The sequence below is a fragment of the Bidens hawaiensis genome, unplaced genomic scaffold, assembly GCF_021521415.1.
Source record: "Bidens hawaiensis isolate Kalapana, Puna unplaced genomic scaffold, B.hawaiensis_p1.1 tig00020892_1, whole genome shotgun sequence".
Taxonomy (NCBI): Eukaryota; Viridiplantae; Streptophyta; class Magnoliopsida; order Asterales; family Asteraceae; genus Bidens; species Bidens hawaiensis.
This window is the reverse complement of record NW_027493217.1, coordinates 138,740-155,439: the sequence shown is the minus strand read 5'-3', so window position 1 is coordinate 155,439 and position 16,700 is coordinate 138,740. Positions and strand designations below refer to the sequence as shown.

General features: G+C 36.1%; 2 protein-coding genes and 1 long non-coding RNA gene across 3 annotated transcripts; all 3 read right to left on the bottom strand.

Moving 5' to 3' along the window:
• Nucleotides 1-4,737: 4,737 nt before the first annotated feature.
• On the bottom strand, nucleotides 4,738-5,167 carry LOC143561979 (uncharacterized). Its single transcript, XR_013140401.1, has 3 exons — nucleotides 5,102-5,167; nucleotides 4,934-4,984; nucleotides 4,738-4,859 (listed from the first exon to the last, which is right to left on the bottom strand). It is a non-coding gene; the product is annotated as an uncharacterized LOC143561979 (long non-coding RNA).
• A 5,081-nt stretch (nucleotides 5,168-10,248) lies between these two features.
• LOC143561992 (putative UDP-arabinopyranose mutase 1) lies at nucleotides 10,249-11,905 on the bottom strand. The gene is made up of 3 exons (XM_077049927.1): nucleotides 11,360-11,905; nucleotides 10,425-10,675; nucleotides 10,249-10,354 (listed from the first exon to the last, which is right to left on the bottom strand). Exons 1-3 carry the CDS (start codon nucleotides 11,675-11,677, stop codon nucleotides 10,249-10,251), a joined length of 675 nt encoding a protein of 224 aa, XP_076906042.1. The 5' UTR covers nucleotides 11,678-11,905.
• Nucleotides 11,906-13,498: 1,593 nt separating this feature from the next.
• On the bottom strand, nucleotides 13,499-16,448 carry LOC143561991 (PI-PLC X domain-containing protein At5g67130-like). The gene is made up of 6 exons (XM_077049926.1): nucleotides 16,443-16,448; nucleotides 14,708-14,830; nucleotides 14,491-14,589; nucleotides 14,073-14,380; nucleotides 13,739-13,982; nucleotides 13,499-13,670 (listed from the first exon to the last, which is right to left on the bottom strand). The coding sequence occupies exons 1-6, from the start codon at nucleotides 16,446-16,448 to the stop codon at nucleotides 13,575-13,577; spliced, it is 876 nt and encodes a 291-aa protein (XP_076906041.1). The 3' UTR covers nucleotides 13,499-13,574.
• Between the last annotated feature and the right edge of the window lie 252 nt (nucleotides 16,449-16,700).

Sequence of the window (16,700 nt, the reverse complement as noted above, 5' to 3'; positions counted from 1 at the left end):
AGCCATATCAGAAATTACTAAATTTAAATTATGACAACCACATGGTGTGTAAAATGCTCTAGGGTTAATATCTAACAATCGTTTTTGCGATGTTTTCCCTTCATATTCGATCCATTATCCTAACCTTGTCCTCTAATATCATTTACATCAAGCCCTAGATTACTAATTTCTTTAACAATAGCATCAAAAAGGCCTTTACCACTTGTATCATCTACTATTAAAAATCCTATATAATATTCATTAACTTGAATAGGAGTTGATGAAACATCTACACATCGTAAGACAATGGGCATTTGTTCTTTGTGACTTACATCGGGAGTGCAATCAAGTATAACTGAAAAATATTTAGCTTCCTTAACCTTTTTAATAATTTTAGTTTTTATTTCATTTGATAACAAACAAATCAATTCGTTTTGCATTTTGTGTCCAAGGTAATGATTATGAATTTCATTGTCTTTTATGCGTCAAATATGCTCTTGCATTATTAGATCAAATTCCGCAATCATCTCGATAATAGCTAAAAAAATTACCATTATTTTCTTCATAATTTTTTTCATTCTTCCCACGAAATGCTATATTCTTTTTACCAAAACTCTTTACAACGGTAAGTATTCTTATTAGCACGTTTCTCCAATGTTCTTTATCTTTATTTATTTGATCTTGAGTTTGTTTATCAATTGTTTTTATTTTTCGCCAATCTTATCTCTAATTCCATCCATGTTCTCATATTGACAATATGCGCATTACCTAATTCATGTTCTTTTAATTTGGCACTAAGATTTCTCCAATCATTACTACCTTCATATGCTAATTTACTTATACATTGATTCACATTGAATAACTTACAACAAAAACAAAATGCTCTATCTTGTTCTATAGAATAAACCAACCATTTTCTTTCTATTTTTTCTCCATTTGGTAACTTTCGGATATAAAGAGAAGTATTAAAGCTTCTTGAATATTCATCTTTTGGAAATTTGTAACCATAAATTTTTACCGGGCCTTTTTCTACAATTAGATCCCTTAAATTACTATTGATATTATTCCATTGACTTGGGTCAACAATATTTGGAGGTTCTTTAGCTTCATTCTCATTTGGAAGTTTATCATCATTTATAGGTTCATCGTCACTTGTTAACTCATCAATTGTAGGCTCATTATTTGTAGGTTGTTCGTCATTTGTAACTTCATTACTTATAGATTGTTCGTCATTTGTAAAGTCATTATCTATAGAATGATCGTCATTTGTATATTCATTGTTTGAAGTTTTTGGGGATGTGAAACATTTTAAAATAGCTCCTTTTTGTGATTGAACTAAAGCCTCCCTTTTAAGTCTTTTTTGTTTTTTTGCATAACCGCATTCGTATGTTCGGTGTCGGTGTGACATTAAGTCAAATTCTATTCTAATACAAATACACAATTAAGCACAAATGTCAAGTAGGCTAATAGGGCAATAGGCTGAAATCTAAAATTAACCTCAACAGTAAACCGTCAAAACAATTAAAAATCTAAACAAGCAAACAAACAATAGGGCAATAATCAGGCTGAATTAAAAGTTTAAAACTAGCCGATTGGTTTACTGATTGCAGAAGCCAGAAAGCTTAGGAAGTTAGTCAGTAACTGATTGCGGTAACTGGTTGCACAGAGGCCAGCCGATTGTCTGTTTCGTCAGTCGTCACGGGCTCACAGTCGATGTTGTATGGGGATTTCGAATTCGCCAGAGTCCGTCAGTAACAGATTGTTGTATGTCTGATGGATTAATCGGCATCAAGGTTTAGTTTATACTAGTTGATTAGAGATTTAGATCAATTAATTGGTGATAATAACAAAAAAAATTACCCTTATGATTTAATGGGGTGTTGTAGTTGTCCAATCCCTCCATCTTTGGTTAGTGAATCTCTAGTAGTTCTTCATCAGGCGTGCGCCGTACGCCATTTCTGTTTCTCCATTAAACCTAACAGACAGCGGCCATTATTATTGTTTACAAGATATAAATTTTTTTTTTAAAATGGGGGCCTCAAGCCCTTGCTTAGCCCACTTAACCTATTGGGCCGACCCAGGCTATAAGTAGGGTCTGGGGAGGGTGGGATGTAGGCACACTGTACCTCTATCCAAAGGGATAAAGAGGTGGCTTTCAGAGAGACCCTCAGCTCTAAAATATATATGTTTTTGGAGCAATACAAAGAAAATCAAAGTGCAACAATAATATATAAATATTAATAATACTAATAATAATAACAGTAATAATAATAACTCAAATACTATATACATGTAAAGAGAATACCATTCTGGTGTGTGACCAATAAAAGGGAAATATAAGCCCTAAGGTATTCATTTCTTTATAAAAATCCTTAACTTTAATTCTACTTCTTCAAAAATTCATATCCTCCACCATGTCCTCGGAGAGGTTTAGGTCTATCAAATCACGCCTAATCCTCTCGTCCCAAGTCAATTTTGGTCGTCCTCTACCCCTCCTCCCCTCTATAGTAATGTTTTATATAGATCTAACATGATTCGTCGTATGTCTTTTCTTCACATGTCCAAACCATCTCAATCTCCACTCTCTTATCTTGTCTGCTATGTTCGCCACCACTAATCTCTCCCGAAACACAACGTTTGTAATTCAATCTAACCTTGTGTACCCACACATCCAACGTAGCATTCTAATTTCTGCTACCTCAATCTTCTGCACTTGTGCCTTCTTGATGGCCCAACAATCTGTTTCATATAGCATTGTCGGTCTAACTGCCACCTGATAAAATTTCCCCTTTAGTTTAGTTGGGAAAATTTTGTCGCACAATATACTTGTGGCTGCTTTCCATCTACACCATCCTACCTGATGTAACACCCTTGACAAAAACAACATCGTCCCACTCTTAGGCTATCCCACGTCGGCCGTGGACAAGAGAGATCATTGGTTCATAAGTAAATGTCTTGCCTCTTCAATCACCAACACGTTTTGGGCAACCAAAAACAAATCCGTGAGCTCTTCGTAGGAAGAGCGGACAATATTGGTGGTGTGACAGTGTAGTATCAGAGCCACTCTTGTGCCGTTCGGGATGATGGGACACGCCTCATCGAGGACGATGAGTCCAAAGGGGGGTTGTCTGTAACACCCTTGACAAACACAACATCGTCCCACTCTTAGGCTATCCCACATCGGCCGTGGACAAGAGAGATCCTTGGTTCATAAGTAAATGTCTTGCCTCTTCAATCACCAACGCGTTTTGGGCAACCAAAAACAAATCCGTGAGCTCTTCGTGGGAAGAGCGGACAATATTGGTGGTGCGACAGGGTAGTATCAGAGCCACTCTTGTGCCGTTCGGGATGATGGGACACGCCTCATCGAGGACGATGAGTCCAAAGGGGGGTTGTCTGTAACACCCTTGACAAACACAACATCGTCCCACTCTTAGGCTATCCCTCATCGGCCGTGGACAAGAGAGATCCTTGGTTCATAAGTAAATGTCTTGCCTCTTCAATCACCAACGCGTTTTGGGCAACCAAAAACAAATCTGTGAGCTCTTCGTGGGAAGAGCGGATAATATTGGTGGTGCGAGGGGCCGGATGTTACAGGTGGTATCAAAGCCACTCTTGTGCCATTCGGGATGATGGGACACTCCTCATCGAGGACGATGAGTCCAAAGGGGGGTTGTCTGTAACACCCTTGGCAAACACAACATCGTCCCACTCTTAGGCAAATCTCACATCGGCCGTGGACAAGAGAGGTCCTTTGTTCATAAGTAAATATCCCGCCTCTTCAATCACCAACGCGTTTTGGGCAACCAAAAACAAATCTGTGAGCTCTTCGTGGGCAGAGCGGACAATATTGGTGTTACGAGAGGCCGGGGTGTTACAGGTGGTATCAGAGCCACTCTTGTGCTGTTCGGGATGATGGGACACGCCTCATCGTGGACGATGAGTCCAAAGGGGGGTTGTCTGTAACACCCTTGACAAACACAACATCGTCCCACGATTAGGCTATCCCACATCGGCCGTGGACAAGAGAGATCCTTGGTTCATAAGTAAATGTCTTGCCTCTTCAATCACCAACGCGTTTTGGGCAACCAAAAACAAATCCGTGAGCTCTTCGTGGGCAGAGCGGACAATATTGGTGGTGCGAGGGGCCGAATATTACACCTGAACTCGATGGGTCACATCACTGTCTTTCGGTCGTCCTCTACCCCTCCTCCCCTCTATAGTAATGTTTTCTACGGATCTAACAGGATTCGTCGTCTGTCTTCTCTTCACATGTCCAAACCATCTCAATCTCCACTCTCTTATCTTGTCTGCTATGTTCGCCACCCCTAATCTCTCACGAAACACAACGTTTGTAATTCGGTCTAACCTTGTGTTCTCACACATCCAACGTAGCATTCTCAAATCTGCTACCTCCATCTTCCGCACTTGTGACAGTTGAAGATTTAAAATGAATTAATAAAGTTTTAGGATACTTGTGGGTAGCAGGTGCCAGTAATTTTGTGATTTATGGGTAATTAAGAGTAGAAATGTGGCGGTAGTACATGATTAACCGGTGCATGTATAATCCTCATGAGTTCCTTTCACTCTTATACTTCGCTATTTATTAGACAATCAATATACATGAATCTTGTTTCTACTTACTAGGTGTTTTTTGAATTTGATTTAACTTAAACTAGCTGGTTTACCCGCGCTTCGCTGTGCGGGCGTGCCACTACCGGTTATTGTTTTTGTTACTTAAAGTTACTATCTTGCCGGTGAAAACATAGAAACCTAACTTTCACATACGGAGTTTTACATTTGAGAAATATAAGAGCAGCTGAGCAATTTACCCTTCCAATAGCCTTTAGTGCCTTCTTGCTTCCAATCAGCTGCTAGGCCTGCAAATGTATTTATTATTTAAATCTAAAACATACATGATATTCAATTGAACTTAAAGCATGACAAGAAATACCAATATAATTCCATCTGCTTTCTTTGCGTTTTTGTTGACCCATGTTGCCATCTGCATTGTTTTTTCACAACACTAATGAAATCAATATTTTATGTAAAATCATTCTAAACAATTTAAAAACTCAAATTTTAGATGTTTTGACTTTTAAAGATTTAAGGAACCATTTACCTCAATAGTTCTATAATTAGCATAAATATCTTCGACATACTCGACAACTGCATGTTAATGTCTGCCACCACAAAAGTCAATATCCAATAAATATTCCTAAGAAGTAATTAAAGTATCATCCATCTTAACCTACATATCAAATTTCATAGAAAGTTAAATTAATGATCTCAAATAATTTTGATATGCAGACACATACCAAATTATGATAGCATATAAATCTTCACACGTGTCCTAGAAAATTTACCAAACAAAAGTCAAAGTCTTTATCAAATCAAACAAAATCAAAGTAGTTGAAGAAATTAAAGGTACCTCAATCAAATATTGTTTCTTGTCGTCAATTTTTACAGCAACGTTCCTGTTAACTAAGAAACCAAATTATATCCAACTGTTAGTAAAGTTAGTAAAATAGTAAACATTAATCTTGACTTCAATAATTAAATTGGCCACCCTTAAATTGTAATAGCTAAACATACTGATGTAGCTATCTTATTAGCATAGGCGGCCCGATCACGAATTTTCGTATCATGATTTTCTTAAAAACTTGGAACCGATACCCAAGATGCTTGGTTCGGTACCATTATCGTAGGCAAAAACTTGGTAAATACCGGTACCAAACATATCCAAAATCCTCAAAAAGTTGGTACCGAATCAGTATGGATGGTACCCGATTCGGTAAGGTACGGGTTCGGTACCATTTACTTATCTCTATGTTAGCACATCCACCACCACCACCCCAATTTTGTACTTTCCATGCTTAAAAATGTAATATGATCACCATGAATGCCTTGAAAATCCACTGAGAATTACCAGGTAAGATCTATAGTTTAAAATATCAAAACCATTATATAATTTAAATGAGGCTCTAGGTTCAGTTCTGTATTTGAAATAGATACGTAATAGATGAACTCCAAATGATATATCTAAAAGAAGTCCAAACCTAGAAATTGAATTCTATAGAATTGAAAGGTAATGATTATATGGGAACAAAACATCCTACCAGAATGTTAATTAATCGAAGCAAAGTTGAAAGAAGGTTTGGTTGAAAGTTGAAAGAAGAACCCCTCCCGCGAAGAAGATTTTGTCAGCCGCTCTTCTGGATTTCACCGTCGATTTCAGAGAAAAATGTTTCAGTTTCTTTCTCTCTCTACACCTGTGATGAAACAGACGGACACGTGAAGAAAATCTAATGTTAATAACACTTGTACCAGGTGCAGTATAAAATGTATAGGTAGTACAGTAGTCATTTGTGAGTTGAACCGACCTTGACAATTAATATATATATATATATATATATATATATATATATATATATATATATATATATATATATTGCATTAAAAGTGTCAATATTCGTTGCTTGAATTCATTACAGACCAATCACCTGCAGGTGGAACATCTTTACCTTATTTTCTCTTACTTGTTTTTCGATTGAATGGTTGTAATATGTGATTATTTTATCTTTTCCTTAACTTATTGAATGTATAGGTAAGAAAAGCTGATATGTGGTAATCAAGCGTCGGTACAGCAACAATACCAAGAATTCCGCAAACTTGTAAAAAATTACAGTGTGTGTATTTAAAACTAACTCATTGTCTTTGTTAAGCTACCAAGCCCTAATTCAAATCAAAATTCTAGCACTCTAAGTCATATGAGGTTTGATTAAACAAAGTTGGAAGCCATTACATTACATAGGATAGCATTCTGTCAAGTCCACTAAAAAACCCCAAAATCAAAGCAATCAACAATTACACAGGAGCCCTAGCTAGTTTGAAAACCAAGAATCCCAAAACATAAATAGATATGAGTTGAACCCTAAACTCTAACTCAACAAAAATGATTTACTTGAACGTCGTTCCGCCTCAACATTGCCTCGTTCGATGATGGTTGCGTGATTTAGGAATGTGATTAACGATGAAAAAATCAAAGAGGAAGGAAGAAAATTGTGGTGATGGCAACGGTGATTAGAAGAAGAAAAAGAGGATGGTAACTGAAGAAGAGGACCTGAATTGGCCGGTGGATTATTAGGGAAACAGAGGAAAAAGTATATGAAACGTGGCAACATTTGTGAGCTTATACAGACTTGTACCAATAGCATTAGAAATTGTAGCTCTAATACAGTAGAAATATGTGAGTACCTGTTACTTCTAAATCCTACTCTTCTAATAAAATAAAATACTGATGATGATGTATCAAGCCCATATTCTTTCTTGATCTATTTTTCCCTCCAAACATCTTAATATTTTCTATCATTCATTCTAGGTAAATAAATCCATTCATCAACCAAAATATACTACCAAAATGATGGGATTTGAAATTAATAAGTGATGGTTAATGTTTTTTTTTAAGAATATTAAATAAAATTTGATACCAAAATTAAAAAATATATGCATATAAATTTGAATTATTTTTAAAATATACATGTGAGCTATAATACTTGTTCTTAAATATAATTTCATGCTATACGGAAATATATATTTGGATTATCTTTCCTAAATATTTCGATGTATACTTTTATTTTAATTGCAGAACCTCCAATCCAAATCATTCAAATGAAGTTTCTATTATTTTTTTATAACAAGAGAAATCTGTAATTTGCCTCCCTGGTTTATATCGTCGCTGGATGGATAAACCACTGAAAAAGAATTTGCAAACTTTGACTCCCTGTGTGTCTCCGGCGGGTTCTTCTGACTCCTGCCATCAGTTGACCGTTGGTATTTTAGTAATAACACCAACATATTAAGGGTATTTTAATAATTTTCTTCTAATAAATTATAAATATAATAATAATAGTAATATTATTATATAATAATAATAATATAATAATAATAATAATAACAATAATAGTCGTAGCAACAGAAGCTACATTTATATTGTTATATACTAATACTAATATGTTATATTATCATTATTATATAATAATATTAATATATTATATTCATATACCAACAGCAGTAGCATATGAACAACAACATATTAACATATTAACAGCAGTTCATCTTCCTCATCATCATCAGCAGTTCATCATCATCGTCATCAACCTCAAATCCTTAAACCCACCACCAAGTAATCCCTCTTAATATCATCATCTTCATCATCAGTTTCATACACAAGTTATCAAATCTCTCAAATCCTCAAACCCTAGATTTCATCACTAAAACCCTTAAATCTCTCAAATCCCACCACCAATCGCTTCAATAATTCAACAACCACACCCATAAATCATTCCGATCAAAACCCCTAACTTCCGGCACCCCGCCGCCGCCATGGATTCCGGCCATCGCGTTTTTCCAGTCATCTCGTTTTTCGGCCATCACGCCGCTGCGACGGCAACCACCGCTGCCATGGATTCCGTCCACGGCAGGCGGTAGTGGCTGTATGTTTGGATTTTTGGGTTAGATATTTGGTGGGTTGGTTTGGATGAATTGGTGAAGATAAAAATGAAGATGAAGATGGATGAATTGGTCTTCATCTCAGAAATGTGATAATGAAGATGAAGATGGATGGGTAAATGGGTCACGGATAAAACATTAGGAATCCTAATTATAATTGGGGAATATGTAACATCACGGAAATTTTGAGCCAAAAATGTCAACTTTTCAAAGTTAAGAGACCAAATCTGACAAAATCCAAATTCCAAGGATGAAAATAAAAATTCTGTTCTTTTGTCCTATCGCGCTACGCGACGGGACAAAAGACAAGCCCATCGCGTACCGCGATAGGGCTTGGTCAAAGTTTCTAGAAGAGGTCAACAACGATATGCGATCGCTGTTGAGCCTACGTCATCGCGTACCGCGATGACGTGGCCTGACACTCCTGACACATTTTCACCACGTGTCCACACGTGGCACAACGGTCGTCATGTGTCAACACGTGGCACACCATCTGCCACGTGTCAACACGTGGCACACCGTCTGCCACGTGGCATACCTACTTTGTGACTCACCAGACCTAAGTCGCGCTACGCGACGGGTGAACAGGATCCCATCGCGTACCGCGATGGGACACCAGAAAATGCCTATTAATAGCAAGGTCCGGGTCTTCATAATCTCACACCTAATTCAGCATATATATCTCTCTCTAAACATCTCACTACACCTCGAAAATCGTGCCTTTGATCCATCTCGATAAACGTGCCCAAATCCTCGTTTTCCGTACCCTACCTCGATAAGCGTACCATTCTCCGACGACGTGTATATCAAGAAGGTGATTCCGTACCGACGTCCCGACGATCATTTTGGAGTGCATGACGTGAAGTGTTGGTGCCCGAGAAGCGTGCCGACGAGTGATTCATGGACGTAAAGAAGTGTTGATCAAGTGGCAAGGGAGTGCTGCTCAAATCCTTAGAGTTCCCAAAACGCCAACAAGGTTAGGCGTAATGTCAAATGTATATAATATAATATTAAAGGCTTAATGCCCTAAGTCGAAATTATATACCTCGAGAATAATGATATAACAAAGAAAGGAAACAAAGAAAAGAATTGTGTATATATATATTTGAGTGTTATACGAATTCTTTGTTATAACTATTATTATTATTTAAGTATAATGAGTATTCTTAAATAATAAAGAAAAGAATACATTTCTTAAAGAAAAAGAAACGTAGGGTTTTTATAATAAGCTAAAGGTTTATAAATAATACTTTTGAACTAAAGGTTTTCAAGTAAATGAGAAATGAACTAAAGGTTCATCGAGATAAAATAAAGACTAAAGGTCTTAAGCCGGATTTTATATCCGACTAACAAATAGTTATACTCGTACTATAGGTGCGAGATAACAAGAAAGAGACGCAAGGACGGTGTTGGAAACCAATCCCGATCAAAGGTGAATACGCCCCACTTTTATAAACTTGTTTTCAAACAAACAAATGTGTTATGTGTAAAACTTTACATGAGATTAAATATCTCTAAAAACATTGTAAATAAGAGTAAAAGCCTAGACCTCAGGCTGTAGTATACGTTTGTCTGGATCCATACATATGTGGTTAAATGCGGTGGGCACATCGCACCACGCCTGGTCACGACCTCCAGCCACGATGGGCCGAACCAAAGTATGTTCGAGTGAGAATGACCTTGTGTATATTTATGGCACCTAAGTACGTCGAAACGTTGCGGTGTTTTGCTGGGGTGACCTAGTGTAGAGACTCGAATTTATAATGATGTGGTTTTAACTTTGTTATTCCTAAGCCAAGATGGGCCAAGGCTTGCGTAACCCTCGAGAACGCCCTTTGGGAGTGTCATGACTGCATCAACATACCTACAAACACAAAATATAAGATTATATATGAAACCATTGAACTTGGTTTTGTAGCGGTTTAATAATGCACCTTGTGTTTCTTTCTCGGGGTTTGACTAGTTGTGTTGGTGCATCATAGTCTGGGATATTGTGCCAAAGACCGTGAGACACGGCTGTTGGAACACCTTCGCGGAGGCTAAATGGGTAGCCACGAACGAAATCTGCACCGTCTGAGAATGGGTCGTAAAGGGTGTTGAAGAAATAGGGAGTTGAAGGATTAAGGAGGTTGTTGATGTGTTGTCTAAGTGCATCTATGTCCTTCCCGGTTGGGTCCTTTGCAACCTATCATCATTGTCAAAACCAGAGCAATTTCAAAACATCATAGGGTTGATAAATTATGACATGACTCATTTAGCTCGATATGAAATTAAACGGATTAGTGTTTGAGCGCTAATGACATGTTAAAAACGTCAATAAATGGGTTCAACCTGCTTAACTCGCTTATGACACGTATAACTCATTTCACTTATCATTTTAAGTTGGTTAAAACATCAACATGACACGCTTATGAACCCTTTATTAGAATGACATAATTTTTATAGTTTCATATATGATTAATATGCTGCAGTTAAATATATTATAATTAAACGTGGACATTAATTTTAATTTGGAGAGTGCGGTAGCCTAAATACAAGCAAGTCGCCGTGCACATGTCTTATTATTAACCATGTTTTGTGTGTCATGCTAAACGTATCATGGTATTTATATTATCAAATTGCTTATACATACTCATGTTAAATGTGTCGTGTCTTTCGTGTTATAAAACTGCATGTATTTGATCATATTAAATGGGTCGTGTTATGTAACCTGCTTATCAAACATATGCCCGCGTTAGTGTTTAAAAAAACCGAAATGTTTTCTATTGGATATTTACACTACATATTATTGTATCCATAAAACAACCATGCATGTTGATGGATCTCTAATATATAAAAGAAAAAAGAAACGAAAAATAAAAAAACTCACAAAGCAATCATCATCAATGGTGAAGATATACTTCTTCTTGGAAACCATGTAACCGAAGCACCGACAAGCCGAATCCTTAAACGAGATACACGAAGCTTTGGGACCCAAGATCTTGTTAATATCATTGCGATTGTAAAGGTCGTAATCAAAGCCATCAGGGACCTTGATGGACCTAGACGGATCACCATCTTGAACAATGATCAAATGATAGGGTTGGAAGAAGGGTCTCCACATCTCGAGAAACTCGAGGTTGCGAATGGTGGGTATGACGATATCGAGCTCATCTTTGAGAGGGAATGTTGAAGAAGCAGCAGCCATAATATTGCTCCAAATTAAAGAAATTACAGAGGTGAGGCTAATGGTTGGAGTTAATGAGAGAGTGTGTGTTATATAAGAAATGAGATAACTATGGACTCGGAGTTGCAATGGCTAGGAATTGTTCAAAGTAGTATAATTTCCCGACTTTGTTGCTTTTCCTAGTGACTCATTTAACTTTTAAGTGTAAGGTTATATTTAGAGGTCATACTCACGATTTTGTAGTAGTCATGCATGCATGAATAATTGAATATATACCTTTTCTTTTTAGATTTATTATTTACTACTCTTTACTAAATTTACTAAATAGTATTAGTGTATATATCTCCTATCTCCCTTTCCCTCGTTCCAAACCACCTTCATCTTCATCGTTATGGCGATATGCTCATGTAGTTCATGCTTGTGTGTCCGATTTGTAAGAACCCTAATTTAATTCCACTTTTCATCTTCATTTGCCGATTTCTTAAATTTCATATTTCTACAGGATTCAAGATGTCAAAATTTTCTTCGTTGGAGTGACCTGCCCTTCTGTGATCGTGCCGTGATCACTATTCCTGGACCTTTTTGTTCTTTGTGTTATTCAAAAAGGCTTAGATTATACGTTGAAGATCTTCAAGTAAAGAACGCTTTGAAGAACATCATCATCTTTGTCTTGTTACTGGCGTTAGGGTATCTATATTTTATTGTTAGGTCTCTAGGTGTAGGAATGTATTAGTGGGATGTATTAGGCTCTTTAATGTATGCTTTAGTTTCAATGAACTTATAACTATGATCTTTAAGTTTTGATATCAAGTAGTGACCACTTGTTATGGATTAATAAAAACTAAACAACTGATAATAATTAGTGTGATAACAATTGATGCTTTACCAAACCTATGTATATATGATCTTTTGTTTTGATATCAATCTGATGATCACTGGTTATGGTGTGATAACAATTGAACAAGTGATAAATGGTGTCATATAACAATTAAACAAGTGATAGATGGTGCCATATAACAATTTAACAAGTGATAAATTGACTATAATGGTAGGCATATATGCATTACCAGTCCGAGAAAATTTGACCAAATGCTAGTAACGAATGAGCAGAATACGCATTACCAATTTGCCCGCATCAAGTTTTAAAGAGCATGAATGTAATTTTTCAAAGTTAGGGAGCATACGTGAAATCAATGGAACCCACATGGGACATTTGTGTAATTAACTATTCAAAATGCGACCTCTAATATTTACATTGATACGGGTTATCTACTTTTAAATCACCCATGCACTCTGAATACATTTTGGTGACTTTTAGTGGCAGACCCAACAATGATTTGATTGATGTCTCACAATAAAATAAATTTTGTGGTCTTATTTATGTCGGTTCACAAAATAAAAAGAAAAAACCAAATTAATTTCAAATACTTAACAAAAGTATGTCAAATCATCATTAGAAGTGCAAAATAAAGGTACAAATATCTCTAAAACTGCTCTCTAAATGTTTTCATTCATTATTCGTGGAAAATTATATCCTTTTAGTACTTGAGATGGTCCTTTAACTACATGACCAAAAACCCCAGTTTGACTTTGGATTTGTCTTTAGATTAATTCAGATTTTGCGTAAGTACTTTTTATCTAGCTATAGTCTTTCGATTTAATTTTTTGTGTAGGGCACGGTAATTGTTATATTCTTTTTTCATTTTCTACTATTTCAGGGAAATACATGTTTGTTTACATGCATCACATTTACTTACTAAACAACTACAACTTTTAACTTTTAAATATTATTTCATTCCGAAAAGCTTCAGGATGTACAGCTTCCTCCTCCAGGCTGCAAAATATGAAAATAAACCTCAAGATTTTCATTACATTCTGTTAAATAAAATTAATCAAATTTAATATACAAATTGAATATTTAACCGACCACACACGAATGTACGTCGTTGCATCCACACAAAAGCTCTCCATTCAGAAAATCAACAGCTCGGAACGTTCCTCCACCTTCGCTTCTCTAATAATCAAACATCTCATCAAATATGAGGAACAAACAATTTAGTAGAACATGGTTTCATTTAGTACCTTGTAAAAATCAACAGCAAGGAAGTTGGCCCAACGATTGCCGGAATCGCTATAGCATGTCTTGATAATGTTCAATAGGCCGCCATTATTTTGACTGCATGCCAACAACTTTATAGGAAGTGTACGAAAGTAGTTTACTAAAACAAGTGATTTTGTTTTATCATTCATCGAAGATGACTCCGCCCTGTTTGGACATTCCCCTGCCTTCATCCCACCGTCACCGTCCACAATCATGTTGATAACACTAAAATTACCAACATGTTTACCCCTAACTTACAACATCTATATGATATGGTTTTTATTTATAATTTGTGTAATAAAAGTGAATAGTAACTAACATTGGTTTTCAACCATGTAGTTCCACTGGTACGCGATTCCTTCACTTTTTTCCTTGGATTTAACTGAGCCAAAAACAAGTAATCTTTGGTTGTTAGCCACCATGTCCCGAACCAAAGGCCAATCTTGACCGTCTTTAGGCATACCTGTCACCGGAAACCAGAATTTCTTCAAACCCGCTTGTGTGAAAACATTGGTCAAACCATTAGGTGCTTGTACATAGTCTTCAAGGATGGTTGTCACTATTTCCTTTGGATTTGATGATAAAAATGCTTCAACTTCCTTCAAAGTGTCAATAGCTGGTACCTGTTACATGAACAAATTGTATCAAGTAAAAAGTGTTATAAAGTCGTAATAATTAGATACTTGATTAAGATATAAGAACAAAAAATGGCTTGAGAGTATAGTACACTTACAAATTTGGTATACTCGTGACATTTTCCTTTAAAAGAATGACACAACCATACGGTATCTTCATAGTCGTATGTGTCAAGCATCAAAGCCCGTACTCCATTCTTTAGAATATGACAACAATAAGTAACGTGTTGGTATTTTTTTTCTCTATCGTAGCAAATTTGTAACGCTTATGCCTATAAACTTTATAAAAATGAAATGATTTGAATAGAAACATACATTTAGTTGTTGAGTGACACTGTCTTCTTGATTCGTCACGGTAATTCTTGGGTGCCCATCAACGATTGCAAAGGCGTTATGCGTAGTCAAAAACGAGTATTTGTTGAATGGTAGAGAATCGTTCTATCGTTCAAAGAAAAAAAAAACAATATAAAAGTTAGTTACTTTTCAGGTTATATAGAGCAAAAGTGGTCAGCCCAGCCCATAAAGTTCAGTTATTTATTTCTGCCCACAGTGGCGGATCCAGGAATTTTGTCAAGTGGGTTCACTATTCGAGTCGGTTTGACGGTTCCGGTCGTTCCGATTGTTTGAATCGTTTCGTTTCGACGGTTCAGGTCGATTGGACTACGGTTTGGGTCAATTCAGTGCACCAAGATTGAGAGTTTACTAAAGATTACCTTTGATTCTTCAAAATATTGACCAAAACGTTATTTTAGAAAAGCTAACATATCTCTCTTTCTTATAACATGTAATACATAGCAATCACACGATTAAATTGCTACATAGAGCAATTTTAGTTGACAAGAGTCACATAATTTTGTGTGGAGTAAACATATTTTAGTTAATAAAAATATTTTAGCTAATAAAATAAATGTTACAGACTCACACTTTTGAAGTTAGCCACATACAATACAAGCACTCAAGCAGAAGGTAGCAAGTAGCAGGATACAAACACAATTAACCAGTTTAAGAAAAAAAAAACTACTAAAAGTGGGAATTGAACCCGGGTTCTCACATTTACAAAGCAGGGTGTCTACCACTAAGCCATGATGAAAACTTTGTTTATGGGTTCACTCACAATTTATATGTGGGTTCACTCCCATATTTTATATAGGCATTCTATATAAAAACCGAAACTCAGTGGATTCCGTAAACCCGCACCCGATTACCTAGATCCGCCCCTGTATCTATGTGTGATCTACACTGATGGTTGTCAACATTTTACACTTTCAATTATAATAACATGTATAAGTATACAAAAGATCTTATATAATATTTAATGATGAATATGGTTTTTTTTACTGATGTAATTAATAATATAATGTAAATGAAGAATACGTATTTAACATATAATTTTTATTGATTTGACATTAGTAGCTTTGTCCCTAATAACAAAAATATATTTGTATTTGTTAGAACATGTGTAGTCATAAAGTTCCACCACTAGGCGTTATGCGTCATGTGGCGCCCAGCCAGAGTTATGTTTTTTTACAAAAATATGGTGTAATCATAAAGCTCATTTCTCAAGTTATCCAACGGCATTTTAACGGATATTTTTTTTACTTTTAGCCCATTTTTCGCGTTATGTACAAAACACGCCTAAAAAAAATACCCCAAAACGCCCCGGGGGGGGTGGGGTGGGGGTGCCCCCGGCGTTATAGGGTAAAACGCCTCCAAAAAGTTGCCACTACGGGTGGTCTTAGTTCGAGTTTGCGATAGGTTGAAAAGAAACGAGTGTATATGTATAGTATTAGAGAAGATATGTCAACTTCCTGTAACAAACCAATTTTGTGTGAGTTAAAATATATTAGTGTTAGTTTTTCTCTAGTCCCTCTATGAGTCTATGTATGATATGAATAAGCATTACATATGCCTTCTGTGAAGGTGGTTTTGTCATACCATACTATGATACTAACTAGAGGGCATGCATACAAATTTGTTATCTAAATTTAAGGTAATTATTACGAGGGATCTTTCCTCGAAGGTGAATTATTTCGAGAAACTAGATTGGTACCCGCATGATGCGACAGGAAACAAAAACCTTAGTAATCATGTAATAATTTTGGTTGTTAATACTCGTTTGAAACCTTGAAAACGTTAAACCAATCATCGATTTTGGTAAGCCGGTTTCTTAATGTTCAAACCATAGCAAACGGTCTGGTTTACGGTTTATATCGAAATCGGCCATATAAAAAAGGACCGGGCGGTAAACTTATTATTGAAGCTCAATGCGTGAAACCAAACCTTTAGTAACGATTCAGTTTAAATTTTC